The 22767-nt window shown below is 34.3% G+C and overlaps 1 protein-coding gene across 1 annotated transcript in view; it reads left to right on the top strand.

Moving 5' to 3' along the window:
* Positions 1–8285: 8285 nt before the first annotated feature.
* Positions 8286–22767, top strand: part of LOC138306413 (tudor and KH domain-containing protein-like) — a 17835-nt gene continuing 3353 nt past the window's right edge. The window contains exons 1-6 of the mRNA XM_069246860.1: positions 8286–9543; positions 11642–11801; positions 12483–12604; positions 14067–14268; positions 15535–15674; positions 19271–19406. Of these exons, the coding sequence (XP_069102961.1) occupies positions 11702–11801; positions 12483–12604; positions 14067–14268; positions 15535–15674; positions 19271–19406 (700 nt within the window). The 5' untranslated portion in view covers positions 8286–9543; positions 11642–11701. The remainder of the gene's footprint in view (positions 9544–11641; positions 11802–12482; positions 12605–14066; positions 14269–15534; positions 15675–19270; positions 19407–22767) is intronic.

Raw genomic sequence — 22767 nt, forward strand, 5'->3', positions numbered from 1 at the left:
TACAAATGACAGGTAACTCATGTTAGTACAACATAACATTATGACATTGACAGCTACATGTAGGAAGCGACATTAGACTGACCGGTCTGACTGTTACATATACATTAGGCCTTGGGACATACATGTACAGCAATATCTCTTCCTGTTTAATTACCGGTCTAGTTTGAGACAATGACAATATTATTATGGATCTCTAAAATAAAACTGATTATGTTATATTACGTCCCCTTGTTAATAATTATTTAAAATTAGATATAATTTGAAATAATAATTTTAAAATAAAACTGATTATGTTATATTATGATTATATTGATAATTCTGACATACAAACTAAATTGATACGAGACTTGTCATATCAACGATGTAAAATAGGTATGAAACTTAATAATTCTAGGTAATGTACAATTTAATTTGATTTTAAAAAAAAAACGAACCAAACTGATTTGGTGTAGGTAGTTAAAAATGTTTGTGTAAGCAAAATACGGAGAAAAAAAAGCTATATGACTTCGATATATTCATGATAATTATGCTGTCATTAGAATAAAAATGAAAGTATATAAACGGTATGATATAATTCAAAGGAAGTTCTTTCTTATTTGTGTAAAAATGTAGTGAATTGTGTGTGTTATGTTATTAGAAGGTCGGAGCAACAACAATTAAATGTGTGTGTTATATCACATCACTACTCCGCCTCTAACATAAAAAATGGGAAGTTTATAAATACGTTTCATTCTCCATGCATTAGCACGTGAGAGAAACTTCCCATTAGTATATTAAATATGTAAAATGTGTATAAGTGTCAACAAATAAAGTAAGATATAAATTGTTAAAAGAACTTCCATATGAATATTAAGTTATAACAACAGCATAATCATGAACAAGTCAATATAAAAAAATAAATGCTACGCATATTAATTGTTTAGAAATATAACGTTATAAAACTTTAAACAAAAATTGTACTGTTAATATGAAGAGAGTTTAGCTACCTTAATTATAAAATATATATTAATGAGATATAGGTATTATTTGACCTTGGGCACAATTTCTAAAAAAAAAATCTGCAGAGCGAAAAAAAATATGTCTTTAGGCAGATACCTGACCAACCATTATAAAATGTGTTAACTGATATGAATAACGTAATTGTTCCAAATTGAAATGTCTTGATTTTGTAAAATATAGGATGATAGAGTTCATAAGCATAGAAATTTCATTTAGTTCATAAATCCGAAAAGGATAAAAAAAAAGATTAACCTGAACTAGTACTGTTCAAACTTGTGCTATATAAAAATGAAGTTAATGAAAAGAAAAAAATGCTTGTGCTGACGTCATACCGTCTTAACAATCAAGCCGTGAAATCTTGCACTCCAATCAGGCTAAGATCTTATAATAAATAAAATGAAATGAAAATCAGTTTACAAAGAAAGTTCCATGTTGTGTATTTGTGTATGTAAACTTTGAGAGGAACGTAAAACACTTGAGTGTGCCCGGCATTAAACTGCATCGGGTATTCCTCCCAACGTGAAATAATATATATAAACGTAAATATGTCATTATTATCGAGAAAATGGGCCTTAATGAGATAGCTCACCACCCTATTGTTCTCAGACATACTGGAAGTTCCAATTACTTTAAAAACTGCATGTTAGACCATGTCAGCAGAACATTTCCAGACGTTTAAATATATATTGTATAAAAAAATGTATTCGTGTAAATGAAAAATAATAATTTAAAACAAGAAGGTATGTTGAGGAACTTTCTCTGTGAATGACCTAAATGAACAGCACAGGTCATGAACATATTAATAGAAATGAAATTAACAAAACATTATTTATCCAAAAATCTCAAAAATCTGTTAGCTCAGGAAAAAAAATATAAAAATTAAATTGATAGTATGGTAATATTAAATATTTAAGTGTAATAAGGTAAATTATATTTACCATATTGAATTAAAAAATGTATTACATTACTTCATAACGTTTCGCTTAGAACAATTATCATCCTGTTATATGTATGTAAAAGAAAATGTAATAATACATTTACTTATACGTTGTACCTTAAAACTTATGATATTTAGATGGAAACTAATTTAAAAAAAATGTATAATTATATCGGTTTAGAAAACAATAAAACACTATACATTACCAAAAAGTAAATTCCAATATATAAAAACACATTTATAAATGTCCAAAATTTTAAGAAGTAATTACAGTTCATTTTTGTTTGTCTTCTGTCTTCGATCTTCTATCTTCGTACTGGTAGGTGGATGTTGGTTTTGGTCAATAAGGTCTTGTTGGTGATCTCTGCATTTTGGTTCCTTGTGTTGTTTGTGACAAGGCTTCGAATGGCTAGTGTCGGGTGGCGATGTATAATGGTAATTGGCTCCGAGTTGTTGTGTTTTTGTGGCACTGATGATCGTATAGTGGTTTCGTGAAGTGTTCCATTGTCTGGTCTGTAAACCGGTGATCAGCAGTTGGCGGTAGTACTTTCGATGTGGCCAAGACAACCCAGATCCAAATCGGACGTCACAGCATCAGTATAATATTTTCAATGTTTGATGGTGGATTTGAAGTTGGAGTATGGCTTGATGTGGGTTGTAGGTACATCGTCCGTGAGGTTCATAAGTTGAGTTGTAATTGAAGAAGGACTCACATGTAGTGTCGACATTTTTATTTTCGTGTGGTGCATATTTTCATTTCAACTACAATATACGTATAAGCATAGTTACAGTGTAATACTGTGGTTGGTCCCAAAATGGGACCAGACACAGGTGTGTCCGCTATCCGTCCCTACTCTGTATGTATATATCTCCCCCAGCCCCATATATATTCTGGTAAGATATTGCTTACGTGTACAAATGACAGGTAACTCATGTTAGTACAACATAACATTATGACATTGACAGCTACATGTAGGAAGCGACATTATACATTAGGCCTTGGGACATACATGTACAGCAAGATCTCTTCCTGTTTAATTACCGGTCTAGTTTTAGACAATGACAATATTATTATGGATCTCTAAAATAAAACTGATTATGTTATAGATGATCTTTATTGAGATCATCTTATTTACATATGTGGAGGGAGCGGTGCTATTTTTATGTGCATTGCGTCAACCTTATTGTAATCCTATAATAAAATGAATATTTTAATATTGGCCATGGCTCATAGCTCCTCAGGTACATTTAGTTGTTGAGATGAAATGATGAATGGACTCCAAATTTCTGTCGACATTTTATTTCTGGACTCTGTACTTACATACATTTCACTATTACATTAACAGTATAGATACAGGCATAGTTATGTGGTCCAAAATAGGACCACACACAAGGTGGGTGTCCAGTCTAGCTCCCTCTCTCTCTCTAGCCCTGTATTGCTGTCTCCTGATATATCACTGGTAAGTTCTATTTATAATGGTTAGTACACGAGTAGCTTTAAGTCTGACACTGGCCGAATATTGGCATAAAATGTAACAATTATAGAAAATGTGCAATGTAGATTGACTTGAAGAACTTACAAAAACTTATTCTGTATTGGAAGCTGGAGTTTGTATTAGTAAAATATAAAAAAAAAATCGACATGAATTCGATATATTCATGAGAGGTATGCTGTTAAAAGAATAAAAATGAAGATGAAAGCAAATTAAAAGCGCTAGGTCAACGTCATATCGTCTTAAAACACTAGCATGATGCCTTGTCTTTAATTAGACTTTACTGGTAAAATATTAATGTAATTATACAATTCACAGGAAGTTCTATGTTGTTGTGTAAGTAATAAATGTACCAAAGTAGTGTAAATAACGCAAGAGGAATATATTTCAACTTATGTGAACCCAGCATACTGCATTGGGCATTCCCCAACTTATTATAATTAAATGTATGTGTATATCTTACATTACGTTTAAGTGTATATGAATATCATGTGTATTAATGTCACAATATTTAATGTTAAAAGAACTTTCATATAAACAATTATAGAACAGCATAATCATGAATAAGTCACAGAGTATATACAATTTTAGCAATAAATTGTTACATTGCTTTGAGAAAATCTGTATTATGTTAGCAATAAATTGTTACATGGCTTTGGAAAATCTGTACTATTAATAAAGTGGAAAAATATTCTCTAATTAATCAGAGGTATTTATATTACAGTGTGTAGTTACAATAGAACATAATATGTTTCTTGTTAGTGATCAGTTATAAATGTACATGATGCAATATAATTAATGAATAATTTGACCTGGGCAGTGTTTTTGTATATCTAATAACTTAAGTTGATAAATCAATTATAAAATGACCAATATATAGAAATTACCAGATGCATGATTACAAATGTATTATGAATGATATTTAAGTATAAACCAACCAGTAAAAATTAAAATGCTAAAAAAGTAATTATACATTTGCTCAAAGTAAAACAAAATATGTAATAGAGATAATTGTTTAATTATATTTTAAATGTCTAATAGTTATTGTTTAGAATGTTTAAATATATTGATTTTGTAAAATAAAGGAAGAGAAGCCTTCATAAGCAAATAAAATTTAATTTGGCTATCAAATCCAAAAAGGATAGAAAAAATCGTTTAATCTGAACTAGTACTGTTCAAATCTGTGCTGTATAAAAAATGAAGTTAATGCAAAGGACAAAAATGCTTGTGCTGACGTCAAAATCGTCTTAACAATCAAGTCGTGAAATCTTGCACTCCAATTAGGCTAAGATCTTATGATAATAAAATGAAATGAAAATCATCTACAAAGAAAGTTCCATGTGGTTTGTTTGTATGTAAACGTTGAGAGAAACATAAAAAAAACTTGTGTGTGCCCGGCATTAAACTGCATCGGGTATTCCTCCCAACGTGAAATAATATATATAAACGTAAATATGTCATTAATATCGAGAAAATGGGCCTAATGAGATAGCTCATCACCCTATTGTTCTCAGACATACTGAAGTTCCAATTACTTTTAAAACTGCATGTTAGACCATGTCAGCAGAACATTTCCAGACGTTTAAATATATGTTTTATATTATGAAAGTGTATTTGTGTAAATAAAAAATAGTTTAAAACAAAAAGTATGTTAAGGAACCTTCTCTGAGAATGATGAAAACGAATTGCACAAGTCATGAACATATCAATAAGATTAAATTAACATAATATAACTTAAGCAAAAATTGTCAAAAATCTAAGTTCAGGAAAAAAATAATACCACTAAAAATATAAATTACAGAATTACTGAAATAACAACTTGGTGAAGTAAAATGAAGGAGTGTATAGTAAACATACAAAATTTAATATAGTATTGATATTACACTACATTACTAGATAAATATGTGCTTAGAACAACTATTATCCTTTTGCGTGTGTGTACAAATAATAAACTTAGTTTTACATTGTTTTTAAAATTTGTAGTAAAAAGTAACGTTAAATTAAGATCTTATAAGAATTAGATGTAGAAAAAATTAAGAATTAAGAAAAGACGTAAATGTAGATTTAGAAAAAAAAATAAACATAATAATTACCGAACACTAAATTCCAATATCTCAAAACACTGATAAATGTCCAAATTTTAGAAAATCACAATTATTATACAGAGTTCATGTTCTTCTTCTTTTCTGTCTTCTTACTGGTTGGTGTATGGTGGTCGTGGTCATTAGCGTTGGTTCCTTGAAGTTTCCTATTGTAAGTGTGTTCTGTGTTCTTGTGGCACTGATGATCGTAGAATGGAATGGAATATGGCTGCTGGTCGAAAACTTGTTGTTGATGTGTTGTTTGTAGCTGGTGATCATATAGTGGAGTAGCTCCGCGAAGTGTTCCATCCCAGGAACGATCGCATGTCAACGGCAACAGTATAATATTTTAATGTTTGATGGAGTATATATATATGGCTTGATGTGGCTTGTTGGTTCATCGTCCGTGAGGTTCACGTAGTTGTTGTGTTGATGAAAGACGAAGGACTCCAATGTTGTGTCGACGTTTTATTTCATTCTGTGATGCAAATTTACATTTCAACTTACAATATATGTGTAACCATGGTTATTATAAGTACACAGAGTAATGTTGTGGTTGGCCCCAAAATGGGACCAGGCACAGGGTGTGTCCGCTATCCGTCCCTCATCTCTGTATATCACTCCTAGCCCCTTATATATTAGATACCAGGAAGCAGAAATGGCGTAAAGATCACGATTCCAAAGTGATATCAGGCGATGATTGAATAACAACTTCCTAGATATGAAATAACTTCCTATTTGGACTTAATTCTTAGCCGATGTTCCTGAATCAACTGCCTGAAGATATATTCACACTGGTCAATCATATTATCAAATTATATAGTATATAGCTTACTTAAACTTAAATTTTTAAATTAAATTTTCATACCAAGGCATCGTTATACTTCACACTACGTTCAATAGAGGATCTGACAACATCCCATAAGGGGTCATGTTCTGATGACCTTTGGAAATGGCCAATTAAATTGCCACCATCATAATCTTGATTGTGAATTTCAGGTGTCAGAATTATTTTCGTGTATGTAGTCATCTCGCCCAAATAGTACAACAAAGCTTAATTTTTATGTAAAAGGGGACGAAATGACATTTTCAATTGATATAGCAGTGTGTAGAAAATGCATGCGATCTGAAATACAGGTGGTATGAAGGTCATCCGAGGCTTGACCCCTTATGGGATGTTGTCAGATCCTCTATTGAACGACGATAAACAATTTATATTTTCGACTTCTTCTCCAAAATTGCTGAACCAAATTTGTTGAGATTTTGCAGAAACCTTCCGTGGCCAAAGGTCAACCAAAATTTTGAATTATATGGTCCGAGTCCCCTAGGGACCTGAGGGATGGGGCCAAAGGGGGTCAAATAGCCTAAAACTTCAAAAATCTTCTTCTGAAATTCCAGAAATGGTAGAATTAAATACTCATCATAGATGGAAGGGTCTTAAGGTCCTTTACAAAAGTTGTGAATTATATGACCCTTGGGTCTCACATTTCCTCCTGGGGAGGGGTCAAGTTTACTATAGTTTCTATAGGGAAAACACGTTTTTGAGAATAATTTGGTCATTTGTAATAATAAATAAATCGGATGTTGTCAGAATTATCAGTATGAATGGCCATGATTCCTAGTAACAATTTTTCCACAACTGACCCCCAGTGGCCTGAGGGGTGGGGCCAAAAGGGTCAAATAGGCTAAAACCTCAAAAATCTTCTTCTGAAATTCCAGAAATGGTTGAATCAAATACTCCTCATAGATGGAAAGGTCTTAGGTCCTATACAAAAATTGTGAATTATATGACCCTGTGGTCTCACGTTTATTATAGTCTATATAGAAAAACATATTTTTGAGTATTATTTTGTCATTTGTAATAGGGAATAACTCAAATGTTATCCAATTTTCCCACGACTGACCCCCGGGCCTGAGGGGTTGGGCCAAAAATGGGTAAAAAAAGTGAAAACTTGAAAAAATCTTCCGAAATTCAAGAACTGGTAAAATCAAATACTCTTCATAGATGGAAATTTCTTAAGGTCTTTTACAAAAACTGTGAATTATATGACCATGGGGTCTCAAGTTTCCCTCTTCAGAGGGATCAAGTTTACTATAGTTTATATAAGAAAAAGCATGTCTATGAGCATTATTTGCTCAATTTTCATAGGAAATGAGTCAAATGTTGTCAGAATTTAGAATAATTAGCCTGAGATAGTATTTTAAAATCATACCCTATTGGTCCTGACTGACCCCCAGGGGCAGAGGGGGCGGGGCTAAAAGGGTCAAAAATGACTAATATTTAAAAGAAAACTTTTTTCTGAATTCACAGATTTGATGGAACAAGATGCTCTTCATAGATTAAAAGGTCTTGAGGCCATTGACAAAAATTGCGATTATCATAGTCCTGGAATCTCAGATTTTCCCCTGGGGAGGGATCAAATCTAATATATTTTCTAAAGGAAAACATTTTTATGAGCATTATTTGCTGAATTTTCATAGGAAATGAGTCAAACTTGGTTAGCATTATTACCCTGAGATATAGTATTTTAACATATCCATATACGTTCTCGTTGACCCCCAGGGACCAGTGGAACAGGGCCAAACGCGTTCAAAATAACTAAAAATAAAAAAAAAATCTTCTTTTGAATTCACAGATTTGATGGAACCAAATACTCTTCATAGATTAAAAGGTCAAATTTATAAATCACTGACTGATTTCAATGGCCTGATAGGCCAATATATACTGTTTGTGTCTTTGTTTCATTCTGAATCCGACCTCAGGTGACCACTAAGGTCAATTAATATTTTTATCTTGAGGTAAACTAATAAGCTCACACTTTTCAATGATGGTAATGGTGTAAATTAAGTAACTTTTCTAACTGAAGAAAAATACTAAATCGTCTGTCCCTGTTTTTGTTAAGCTTTGATATCACTATTTTTTAATTCCATCGAGTTATGAAAAAAATGTTTGCAATTTGCTGCTACGCGGATTCACACAGTTTGCAAACATTTATTTTTCATACCTCGATGAAAATAGAAAATTTCCGAATCAATATGCAACCACTGAGGGATCAGTTTTACGCAGCAAATTTTGCATTGGTGTTGTAACCTCATCTTAGACTATAGATATTGTTGTTTTTAAAGAAACTTTTAAATTATGTTTCGGAAAGGAAGGTGGACTTTAATGGGACGTAGCTATATAGGAATAATAAACGAATCCAAACCTAGAATGGTACAGTTTGTAAAGGTAATTTTATGGATATGGTTTATAAAAAAATACGTGCAATGGATTTTAATATTTTATTTGTAATATGATTGCAATTATTTGTGAAATGGGATAAAATATTTCGTCAAAATTAAAACAAACCACGGACTTAGAAAGTAAATGAATGTATATACTTTTCAATGATAGTTAAAAAATTATAATAATGTGCAATTTTCGCTTAAGTCATGAATATGCTTTTATGCAAGGTACAAAACTTGTAACAGGGTGAAATGATATGATAAAAAACAATGTTTCGTGTTCGATTTTTTTTCATTTGTGTTGTAAAAGTAATTATTTAAACATTTTTTCCGTTAGAAATGGCTCAGATATAAAGTATACAATCTACTCAAATGATTTAATAGTTTACATAAAAATTGTAGAATATATGAAATTAGCCCTTTGAGCCTTTTTAAAACCCCCCCCCCCCCAAAAAAAAAACAAAAAAAAAAAAAAAAAGAAGAAAAGAAAACAGAAGTGTTATTTTAGAGGGACATCTAGCATTACTTTCGACAGGGAAAGTTTGAATTAAAATTAGATTACTTGTAACTTGATAAATAATCGATTTCAGTTTGTCAAGCCGATATCTTGTATCCCGGGCTGGGACATTGGGCGCGGGCGAGGTTCGGGATACACAAATTAGCCACAGCAGATCATAACCGGATATAGATTAAGGCCGATAACTCTAGCCGACAAAAGTAGCACACGAGGATATTGAAGCATTAATGTTTTGAAATATTTCATTCAATCTTTATCAACAGACAAGCCAAACTATTTAATTACTTATCAGTAAGTATTTACAACTGTTTTGATCGTCACTTTAGAGAAAAGTAATCACCTGACAACGCCATGTTGATTGTCTAGGTTTAGCCTAACTTGGCGTGTTGGTTGTTTTGACCACAGGCGTCTGCTTCTGGTTTGTTAAACATATAATAACCTACCCTACTATATGATATACTACTCATAAAGTAGGGGTAGGTTATAATATTTTTATCAAACAAGAAGCAGACGCCTGTGTTTTGACAGTCGGATGGATTGATCAGTTGACTGGGTGAATGGTTGTTTATGATTTGTTAACTATTTTTATTCAAACCTTAACTTATTTTTTAATCAAAATATTTATTTAGTTATTTATTCAAACATTTTCTTAACTTATTTTTTTATCAAAATATTTATTTACTGTTATTGTATTTGATAGCTTACTATTCCATTAGCCCGAGATACTCTGGGACACCAATAGACTAAAATGAAATTCTCTGACATTGGTCTGGTGTCGACATCGGGATATGCCAATTGTCATTCAAATCTATATATATATTAAATTCTCAATATCAGTATGATTGTATTTGACGATGTTTTTATCAACCAATAATTTCTAGTTAAAACAACTTAAAAATCATACTCAATTTATGGGCCGGAAACACGTAGTCCGTCGTCGTCCGTCGGTCCGTCGTCCGTCCGTCCTGTCACATTTCTTTAAATCGCTACATTATTTAGGCCACAAACATCCTTGGGGGAAGGGGACACAGACACTTGTATAAAATTTTGGCTTTTTAGGTAAATCCATAAATTATGTAGAGTTCTGCAACATTTAATCCTTGGGGAGAAGGGGAAGCAAGAACTCTGTATAAATTTTGGCCTCTCGACCCCCGGGAGGCAGAGGGCCGAGGGCCAAGGGGCTAAGTAAATCCTATAAATCGCACTTGTGTGCTAAGTTCTGCATGGAGAGCTTGGAACTCAAATTCGAGCACAAACTATACTTGAGGGGAAAAAGGGGAACAGACAACTTGTATAAATTTTGGGCTCTGACCCCTCGGGGGCCAAGAGGACAATAGGTGGTAATAGAGGTAAATCCTTTAAATCGCTACTTGTCTGATTTAAACAAAGGGCAGAAAATTCCTTGAGGGGTAGGGGATCAGAACTTGTTATAAATTTTGGCTCTGACCCTACGGGGGCAGGACGGGGCGGGGCCCAAACCAATAGGGGTTGCATAGCATTGATTGTAACTGGGCCTTGGGGGAAGGGCAATACTTGGTACTTGTCCTAGAGTTATATAACAGAAAATTGTATAATTTAATGTTTTAGCATAAACACATCAATGATGTTTTTACTTATGTACATAAAGGCAGATCATTAAACTGATTTTGATGGCCTGGCAATTGGTTTTTTGCAAATGTGATTATCTTATTGTAATCAGAATGTCGCAAATCAATTGAAATTATCAATTAAATTATCAGTATGAAGTAATATTTTGGAAATTAAAAATTTTGTGTTGTACTTTTCACTTTTATTTTCTTCAGATATGGAATATTTATACAAAAGCTTTAATTCTTAATTGCTTATTAATTAAGTTCAGTGATTTGTTCAAAACTAACACCTTGTAGCTGGTCCTTTGACCTGCATTTTTTGGTCTATGCAGATAGAGGATATACAAAAATACACATGTAGCAGTAGAATTGTAGAAAAGTTAAAAGATGAAACGATACAAAACAAATTTTGGTAATATTTTTGTTTTTCAGTCAATTTTGTTGAGAGTTCACGATACTAATGCGGATATGCAGATATATTTTGTTAGTAAAACTATACTTTGCTAGAAATATTAATAATATAAACTACAATGATGAGTTGTAACTTTCAGTCAGTACCAGTAAATTAAGGGGTCAGCCAGTCCTTAGGACAAGCAGGAAAACAAAAATCTTAAGGGAGACTGATTTAGGTACTTATATAAGATTTAATTCTTTGTTAATATGAGTAGATTGAACAGCAACCTAGTAATGATTAAAAAGTTGAACTATATGTTAAAGTTATGTCTGCTACATAAATTGTACCAATTTGATAAGTGATTTTTAATAAATACTTATAATTAATTTGTAACTGTTGTTTGTAGCCTGCAGTAACATCACCATGACTTTCCACAACCTTTGACGATGAATCTTAACCTTTCGCAATGAACCTTGACCTTTCACTACGTGGCAAGGTCATCCTGAGTGTGGGTGTACCAGCCACCTGTCTTTTACTGTACTGGTTACTGAAGAACAGAGACCAAGGTGAAGTTTTCTTGATATTTCAGATCATGAATATTGATGAAATCATGAATATAAATGAGATAATAAATATTGATTAGACCATGAATATTTATACATCATTAATATTTATGAGGTGATTTTGATACTTATTTAATGGAACCGCAGGTAATAATTTAGTGATTTCATTTGGTGTATTTAGGACTGAATATAAGCTTCTTTCCCTTGAAAATTCTTTTACTGTTATGAGTGTCATCTCCAAATGTTTTAGATAAACATATTTCAAGTTAAAAAAATGTATTGGCTCCTGACATTATTGAGTATGGAAATCAGTGAATATCAGAGCATTTGTAATTTGTCAAGCTAAACATAAGGCATCATACATAAGGAAACAATATTTATTTGATACATTACATTTATATACCTGGTAATATGATTTGAATTAATAGATATATGGTATTTGAGTGATTTTGAATATTCATGAGTTTGATTTGAACATTAATGAGTGTACAGATAATACATAGTAATTGCTTACATATCAATTAGAAGATTATATAATTAATATTGAATTAAAGAATTCACAATATATTACCAGGTAGGTTATGAATATTAATGAGATTGTGCATATAGATTATGAATATTAATGAGCTTATGACTGAGGTCATGATTAATATGAAATAATGAGATTGTGTAATAATTGAACAGATGATGAACAAGATGAGGAAAAGGAAAAGGTCACGACCTCTAGACAGACAGTAATTGAGGTCAAGGTCCCTTCCAAGGCTGTGGGACCCCTGATTGGCCGCCAGGGAGCCAACATCAAGAAGGTAGTTTATAGGATGTGTTAATTTGTATTGTATAATGAATCCAGATTATGACATAATTAAAAATTCATGCAAAATTCATACCTTTAGATGAAGATAGTATTCAAGAAAAACTATAAACTGAAATTTTTTTTGATAATCTTTATCGATAACTATGCACTTTTTAATGTACTATACTTTATTGATAAATTCTAGATTTTATTGATGTTATCAACTTTATATAAGTTATCAACTTTATTGATAAACTGTATGGTTTTAACTTTATTGATAAACTGTGAACTTTATTGATAAACTGTAAACTTTATTGATAAACTAATCAACTATAAACTGGATGAATTATTGATTTTGCAAGAGCTTTGCAGGATAATGTTCCGTCTTAATTACAGTTATTAAAACTTGTATAATCAGAAAGTCTGCAATTACTGGCTAAATCTACTGGTCCTGATAATATCCTATTTCTTGATAAATTGTAAATTTTATTAACACATCACTCTCCAGTGGAGGAATAACATATTTTTACTGTTAAAAAAAAAAAATCATTGATTTTTCATCATATAAGAAAATAACATGTACATATTGTACTATGGAAGTTTCCCCTCCATAAATTAGTAAGGTGATTCTACCCTGCTTAATGCTTTGAATGATAAACAATATTTTTTGCAATCTGATTAAAAAATAGATCCGTATTTATAATCCATATGTTGCATAGAGGATCTGACAACATCCGATTAGAGGTCACGTTCTGTTGACCTTAGAGGTCACGTTCTATTGACCTTAGAGGTCACGTTCTGATGACCTTAGAGGTCACGTTCTGATGACCTTAGAGGTCACGTTCTGATGACCTTAGAGGTCACGTTCTGATGACCTTAGAGGTCAAGTTCTGATGACCTTTATACTTCCTGTACCTAAGTTGAAATGCATTTTCTCTACTTAGCTACATCAACTTAAAACAGCAATTCATCCCAATATACATATACATTTAACTTTTTTGTGCTCTTTAGCCGAGCTGACTATAAACACAAAAATAATTCTGACAGCTCTCTCAAAATTCCTGAAATTCACTTCCAAGATTCTGAAAGAAGTAATTTTATCAATATTTGCAAGAGTTACGGGACTTGATAACTTCACCTACCGTATTCGACCCAATAAGCGCCCAGGGCGTTTAAAAAATTGAAAAGGTGCTAATAAGACATAATTATTGCAAATCTAGACAGTTGTGTGTAGTTTTGGTCTTTATTTATGCATGGGCAATTGAAATCGAGGCCTCAAAAAGCGGGAGGGGTGTTTATTGGGACATGGGCGCTAATTGGGTCGAATACGGTAATTATTAACAATAATTTCATTTGTAAATAACTATTTTTTGCGATGCTGTGCAGGCGACACATCCACTTCCGTGGAATTCTTGTTAAATATAATGATAGAAAAGATATGAATTTTAATCACATTATGTCTTTTAAATCAAAAGCTGCAAGAGCAGACAGGAACAAGAATATGTTTTCAAGATGATTCGAAGCGTGAGCCAGGGAAAGATCGTGTACTGGTTATACGAGGATCCACCAATCAGGCGCAGGAGGCGGAGCTCCTGGTGCGAAAAACTATCCGGGAAATGCCAACTGTTATAACTGAGGAAATCCAAGTGCCAATCAAAGCACTGGGCAGAATTATAGGTAACCAAGGGAGATTACTTAGTGTCAGTAGGGGAGACAATTTATAAGAAAGGGGAGATAATTCCAAATAACATTGTCTTTTGGGTGTAGACTAGAAAAGGGAGAGAAGAGTATAGCTCCATTGGTAACAGAGAAAATAATGTCTGTCAAAACAAAAGTTACTATAAAGATGAAGATTATATTTGAAATATCAAAGAAATACCAGGAATATTTCTTAAAAATGCTCCACCGCTGACAAATGGTATTTTTTCACTATCAAAAACAGGAGCAGACGATTTAGTATTTTTCTTCAGTTGCAAAAGTTACTTACTTTACACCATTACCACCATTGGAAAGTTTGAGCTTCTAATTTTACTTCAAGTTAAAAATATGAAAATTAATTAATTGCATCCCGAAAAAATTCCGTGTCACTATATCCTATATTGAATGAAGTACCGATTGCGCATGCACTAATGGCGACATAAATTATTTTATATTATTTTTTGTGTTAATTAGACATACATATACACGATTAAACACCAATTATTGTTCAAATGAGGAGTATGATTTATGCTCTGTCGGCGGTGGAGCATCTTTAAGGGTTCCATATTTGAACATTCAACTGCAGTGAATAGTCTATTTACTATTTAAGCATTATTCTCAATATCTTTTGGGGTCATGAAGTCATAGACAAAAAAACGGAAGGACAATCTTATGTATGAAAAAATGTCCGTTTGTTTTTTGTCTATGACTTCATAACCCCAAAAGATATTGAGAGTAATGCTTGTAATTTAATTCAGATAACTCAATCAGGTACTAATAAGGACTAAATTTCCATAATTTTACTTACTTTTACAATAAAACAAATTGAATTGTGGCGCACTGATATCTTATCCAATAATTCAGTTTGGCCAATGATTGTGTTTCTTTTAAAAGTCCCCGCGAAACCGTTTTGTATGACGTCATAATACTTTATGTACAATTCATTCGGTGAATGGTCTATTTACCTTTTAGACTGTCAACCTGATAGTCAGTGAATAGTCTATTTACCTATTGGACTATCAACCTATACTAATATTCAATGAATAGTATATTTATCTATTGGACTATCAACCTGATAGTCAGTGAATAGTTTGTTTACTATTGCACAATCAACCTAATCTTCAGTGAATAGTTTGTTTACTATTGCACAATCAACCTAATGTTCAGTGCTACAATACCACACTATTGGTATCGTGTCTCACATAGTAAGATTAGATTTAACTTTTCTGTTCTGTTTCACTTTAGGTAGAAATGGTGACAGTATTAGGCAAATGTCAAGGTCGTCAAATGCCCGAATCTTTATCGACCGAGCCCGCGAGGAGCCACGTGACATCACCAAAAAGGTCTCTATCACCGGGAGCCAAGAACAAATAGAGGTTGCCAAGGTAACAATATTGCTGCAATATTGAAGTTCAAAACAATTTTTTTCTCTTTCAAATTTTTTTATTCTCCAAAAACATCATTAGAAACAATACACAAATTTAACAGTGAAGAAAACATATGAATTGATGGAATGTACAAACAGTCATTCATAAAAGATATTATAATTATATATTTCTTTATGAAAAAAAAAAACAAATTGTTGAGTTATAAAGGAGAAAATATAAAATCTGAATGTACAACATTCACTCACACTTCCACACATGAGCTGCATCGAATTAAAGTGCTATGATAGTCATGAAATAAGTAATTTTAAGTGTTCCCACCTTTTATTGAAAACATTTAGAGTTAGATTTTTTTTATTGGTATACTCATCTAACCTGAAATAATATTCAAGATCTCTTTTAAAACTTATGACAGATGGGGGATCATTAGTATATTTGAGCTTATATATATGAAATTTGGCTAAAAGAACTAAAAAATTTACATTTGTAAATTTGTGACTTTGAAAACCCAATATTATTCCGATATTGGTAAGTCCTAAAGCAATTCCTGTCTTGGTCTCAACCCACAAGGAAAAGTCTTCCCAAAAGTTTGAGACAATACGGCATTCACAAAAAAGATGCATTAAAGTTTCAGAAATTCCTTTGCAGAAGGAACAAAGAGGAGAGTTTATTATTTTTATTGTATATAAATATTTATTTGTAGATATTATTCTATGTACAATTCGGTATTGAAACCACCGAAGTTTAGAATCAGAGGAAGATTTAAGTAAAATGGAGCATGACTTCTTCCACCAGGAATGATCCGCCTGAAGATCAAGATCATATGACCATTTTTCTTGATAATTCTTTTTAACAGCTAACTTTTTAATAAAAATGTCATACACTGAAATACCACGTGTTTTATTTGTTAAAACCTTATGCATATGAGGGGGACAGTGTGGAAGAGTTATATCAGTTCTATGATTCTTAAGAAAAAACCATTTTGACAAAATAGCATTTCTTACACCATAGAAATTGGTGATCATTGGTTGAAAAGAGAATTTATCACAAAATTCCTCGTAATTTTGTATCAACTCTCCTTGCTCATTACACATGTCATAAACAAAATTTATTCCATTTTTTGACCATTGATCGAAAAAAACTGACTTGTTCTGAATTTTTATATTTGGATTGAACCACAAGGGCTCATAAAAAGGATTTTCTTCTCTATTTAGATTATAGAATGAAAGAAGGTCAGCCAATACTTCTTTCCAAAACAAATTACTTATATTATTTGATTTAATTTTTAGAAAATCAGAACCAAATATGAATAGTGATGTTTTACTTTTATCCAGAATTGTTTCAAAAATAATATTGCAAGTGTTATTGTTGGTTATCAATCTCTTTATCCAGGCTATTTTCATAGACTTGATAAATATATCAACATTTATCATCTTAAGACCACCTTCACTATAGTTTTGAACAATTTGGTTTCTAGAGACTCTGTCTCTTTTACCATTCCATATAAAATTGTACAAAAGCTGTTCTAAGGACTTTACAATTTCCTTGTTTGGTTTAGGAAGGCTGATAAATAAATGAGTTAGCTTTGATAGTATAATTGTTTTGACAACAGTAATTCTACCAATAGTACTAAGATGTCTTCTTGACCAACAATGAATAATTGCTTTGATTTCTTTCATTTTACTCTCAAAGTTAATTTTAGTGCTCAAAAGACTTTTAGTCAGAAAATATTGTGTCCTTTAGAGCTACAATTGATGCCTATTACTGCTAATGGAACAAAGTAATGATAATGCAAACCATTTTATCGTACTTGTTATATATTACTTACATACTAGAATATAAAATTGAGCCATATAAAATATTTAACTCACAGTGAGACATTATTTTTTCACATTTAAACATTGATGTTACTATTTTTTGACTTCATAAAGGTATGAAAGAAATTTTGTTTGCAAGCAAAATTTATTTTTTAACCCTGTGAAGTTAAAAAATAGTTACATCAATGCTTATAAGCTCTTGTTTCAGACTACTTGATACCATACAGAACGTTTCAATGTACGATTCTTTTGATTTTCTAATGGATTATTTTTGTAAATCAATATGTCAACGTCTCTATTGTGACATCATAATTACGTCGAATATTTGCGCCATTCTGGGATTTTTTCTTCATCGTATAAGAAGAAAAAGAATCTGCCAATCAGAGAGTTGGATTTAGTATGAAAACAAATACAAGTCTACAAATTGTGAACTTGACTTCTTGTGAGCGGTACCGTTGATATTAAGATTTGTTGTTAAGTTTTTATATACAATAATTGGAAACCTACACAACAGTACAGAAAATTCTGCCCAAGTGATTTTCTGAAGCTCCACTAGGACTCATAGGCACCATTTCGTACCCGGCCGACGTATATTTGTAGCAACATAGCATTGTTTACATGTGAGATTTTGGAGTTGGTAGATCTCCGGAGAAGTTAAAAGCGTGATTAGCTTAGCTACTAAATTTTATTGAAATTTTCATTTCTCATGTACTATATAAAACCTGTGATTATATCTTTACTCAAAAAGTAAGTAGGTAAAAAGTAGAGTTTTAAAGAATCTTGTAAAAATTTGTAAAGTTAGTATTACAAAAATGATTTTATCTTGATTTGAAAATTGTCGTTTAACTATAATTAAGCTAACCATGCTTTGATCAACAAGACCTTGCCAGAGCACTCCAGCTAGTAACTGGAGGTTCCCAGGTTCAAGCCCTGTCATCTTGCTATGCATTTTTCTTCTCCTGCTTCATTTGGTGCCCTGACCAAACACTTTTGAACCATTTTGTGGTGTGCTTAGCAGTAGATATCCGAACTTCAGGGTTGTAAGGTACGTGTAGCGTTGGGGCGATGACTTAAAAGTGAAGGAAGAGTGAAACAGTTTTTGATCGCTGGCGATTGGATAGCTCTATTGGCAGATAATTCTGGCTAGTGTTCGGTGGTTCCTGTGTTAAAAACCCCGTCAGGTCGAGTATTTTTCCACTCCATTGTTAACAGAGATACTATTGGACAATCATGAAAGGTCACTTGAATTTGACCCCTGATGGGATGTTGTCAGATCCTTTATGGAACAGATCTGGTTTTTATTCCGATTCGGTCCATATGTTGGAGTTTAGACCCAGTGACAGAGCGCTGAAGATATTAACTTATGTCAACAAACTTTTTTTCTCGTGAGATTTACTTTCGCAAATTTTGCAATCCAAATGAATTTGCAAAATTTTATCTCCACTAATTATCATCTAATATGGTTAATAAATGACATCAAGTGATATCCAAGATATAGTCGTATTAACTTAATACATATCATATTTGGGAACAGTTGTCACCCTTTGACAGACCTGTGCCATTAATTAACAGTTGTCTCCCTTTGATACACTTGTTCAAATTATTACGAGTTGTGTCCCTTGGACAGACTTTTGTCATTAATCAACAGTTGTCTCACTTTGACAGATTTGTGCTATTAATAAACGGTCGTCTCCCTTTGATTTAACTGTTCCATTAATTAAGAGTTGTGTCCCTTTGACAGACTTGTGTCATTAATCAACAGTTGTCTCCCTTTGACAGAGTCTCATCCAGGAGAAGGTTGATGAGGAGGAGGTGTTTCGTGCTAAAGCTGCAGTAATGGCAGCCAACAGAGAACAACGAAACAAACCAAACCAAGGCTCTGTACGCCGTAACGATCACACTCAGACAAATACAGGTGAGAGAAGCTAAACCAAACCAAGGCTCTGTACGGCGTAACGATCACACTCAGACAAATACAGGTGAGAGAAGCTAAACCAAACCAAGGCTCTGTACGGCGTAACGATCACACTCAGACAAATACAGGTGAGAGAAGCTAAACCAAACCAAGGCTGTGTACGGCATAACGATCACACTCAGACAAATACAGGTGAGAGAAGCTAAACCAAACCAAGGCTCTGTACGGCGTAACGATCACACTCAGACAAATACAGGTGAGAGAAGCTAAACCAAACCAAGGCTCTGTACGGCGTAACGATCACACTCAGACAAATACAGGTGAGAGAAGCTAAACCAAACCAAGGCTCTGTACGGCGTAACGATCACACTCAGACAAATACAGGTGAGAGAAGCTAAACCAAACCAAGGCTCTGTACGGCGTAACGATCACACTCAGACAAATACAGGTGAGAGAACTAAACCAAACCAAGGCTCTGTACGGCGTAACGATCACACTCAGACAAATACAGGTGAGAGAACTAAACCAAACCAAGGCTCTGTACGGCGTAACGATCACACTCAGACAAATACAGGTGAGAGAGAGAGAATAAACCAAACCAAGCTCTGTACGGCGTAACGATCACACTCAGACAAATACAGGTAGAGAGTAAACCAAACCAGGCTCTGTACGTAACGATCACACTCAACAAATACAGGTGAGAGGCTAACCAAACCAAGGCTCTGTACGGCGTAACGATCACACAGACAAATACAGGTGAGAGAAGTAAACCAAACCAGGCTCTGTACGGGTAACGATCACACTCAGACAAATACAGGTGAGAGAAGCTAAACCAAACCAAGGCTCTGTACGGCGTAACGATCACACTCAGACAAATACAGGTGAGAGAAGCTAAACCAAACCAAGGCTCTGTACGGCGTAACGATCACACTCAGACAAATACAGGTGAGAGAAGCTAAACCAAACCAAGGCTCTGTACGGCGTAACGATCACACTCAGACAAATACAGGTGAGAGAAGCTAAACCAAACCAAGGCTCTGTACGGCGTAACGATCACACTCAGACAAATACAGGTGAGAGAAGCTAAACCAAACCAAGGCTCTGTACGGCGTAACGATCACACTCAGACAAATACAGGTGAGAGAAGCTAAACCAAACCAAGGCTCTGTACGGCGTAACGATCACACTCAGACAAATACAGGTGAGAGAAGCAAACCAAACCAAGGCTCTGTACGGCGTAACGATCACACTCAGACAAATACAGGTGAGAGAAACTAAACCAAACCAAGGCTCTGTACGGCGTAACGATCACACTCAGACAAATACAGGTGAGAGAAACTAAACCAAACCAAGGCTCTGTACGGCGTAACGATCACACTCAGACAAATACAGGTGAGAGAAACTAAACCAAACCAAGGCTCTGTACGGCGTAACGATCACACTCAGACAAATACAGGTGAGAGAAGCTAAACCAAACCAAGGCTCTGTACGGCGTAACGATCACACTCAGACAAATACAGGTGAGAGAAGCTAAACCAAACCAAGGCTCTGTACGGCGTAACGATCACACTCAGACAAATACAGGTGAGAGAAACTAAACCAAACCAAGGCTCTGTACGGCGTAACGATCACACTCAGACAAATACAGGTGAGAGAAACTAAACCAAACCAAGGCTCTGTACGGCGTAACGATCACACTCAGACAAATACAGGTGAGAGAAGCTAAACCAAACCAAGGCTCTGTACGGCGTAACGATCACACTCAGACAAATACAGGTGAGAGAAGCTAAACCAAACCAAGGCTCTGTACGGCGTAACGATCACACTCAGACAAATACAGGTGAGAGAAGCTAAACCAAACCAAGGCTCTGTACGGCGTAACGATCACACTCAGACAAATACAGGTGAGAGAAGCTAAACCAAACCAAGGCTCTGTACGGCGTAACGATCACACTCAGACAAATACAGGTGAGAGAAGCTAAACCAAACCAAGGCTCTGTACGGCGTAACACACACTCAGAAAATACAGGTGAAGAAGCTAAACCAAACCAAGGCTCTGTACGACGTAACGATCACACTCAGACAAATACAGGTGAGAGAAGCTAAACCAAACCAAGGCTCTGTACGGCGTAACGATCACACTCAGACAAATACAGGTGAGAGAACTAAACCAAACCAAGGCTCTGTACGGCGTAACGATCACACTCAGACAAATACAGGTGAGAGAAGCTAAACCAAACCAAGGCTCTGTACGGCGTAACGATCACACTCAGACAAATACAGGTGAGAGAAACAAACCAAACCAAGGCTCTGTACGGCGTAACGATCACACTCAGACAAATACAGGTGAGAGAAGCTAAACCAAACCAAGGCTCTGTACGGCGTAACGATCACACTCAGACAAATACAGGTGAGAGAAACAAACCAAACCAAGGCTCTGTACGGCGTAACGATCACACTCAGACAAATACAGGTGAGAGAAGCTAAACCAAACCAAGGCTCTGTACGGCGTAACGATCACACTCAGACAAATACAGGTGAGAGAAGCTAAACCAAACCAAGGCTCTGTACGGCGTAACGATCACACTCAGACAAATACAGGTGAGAGAAGCTAAACCAAACCAAGGCTCTGTACGGCGTAACGATCACACTCAGACAAATACAGGTGAGAGAAACAAACCAAACCAAGGCTCTGTACGGCGTAACGATCACACTCAGACAAATACAGGTGAGAGAAGCTAAACCAAACCAAGGCTCTGTACGGCGTAACGATCACACTCAGACAAATACAGGTGAGAGAAGCTAAACCAAACCAACCTGGCTCTGTACGGCGTAACGATCACACTCAGACAAATACAGGTGAGAGAACTAAACCAAACCAAGGCTCTGTACGGCGTAACGATCACACTCAGACAAATACAGGTGAGAGAAACAAACCAAACCAAGGCTCTGTACGGCGTAACGATCACACTCAGACAAATACAGGTGAGAGAAACAAACCAAACCAAGGCTCTGTACGGCGTAACGATCACACTCAGACAAATACAGGTGAGAGAAACAAACCAAACCAAGGCTCTGTACGGCGTAACGATCACACTCAGACAAATACAGGTGAGAGAAGCTAAAGCAAAAGAGAGAAACTAAACCAAACCAAGGCTCTGTACGGCGTAACGATCACACTCAGACAAATACAGGTGAGAGAAGCTAAAGCAAAAGATTCAGCGTTAAATTATATGGGAAACCCTGAGCTGCTATTGCAAAATATACTACAACTATGCTGCATTTGTGCTGCATATTCATGTTGTATTCACTATGTATATTTCTGTAAACATGCTTAAAATTCATAAGGGATGCTTTACCT

Source organism: Argopecten irradians, chromosome 13 (assembly GCF_041381155.1).
Source record: "Argopecten irradians isolate NY chromosome 13, Ai_NY, whole genome shotgun sequence".
NCBI lineage: Eukaryota > Metazoa > Mollusca > Bivalvia > Pectinida > Pectinidae > Argopecten > Argopecten irradians.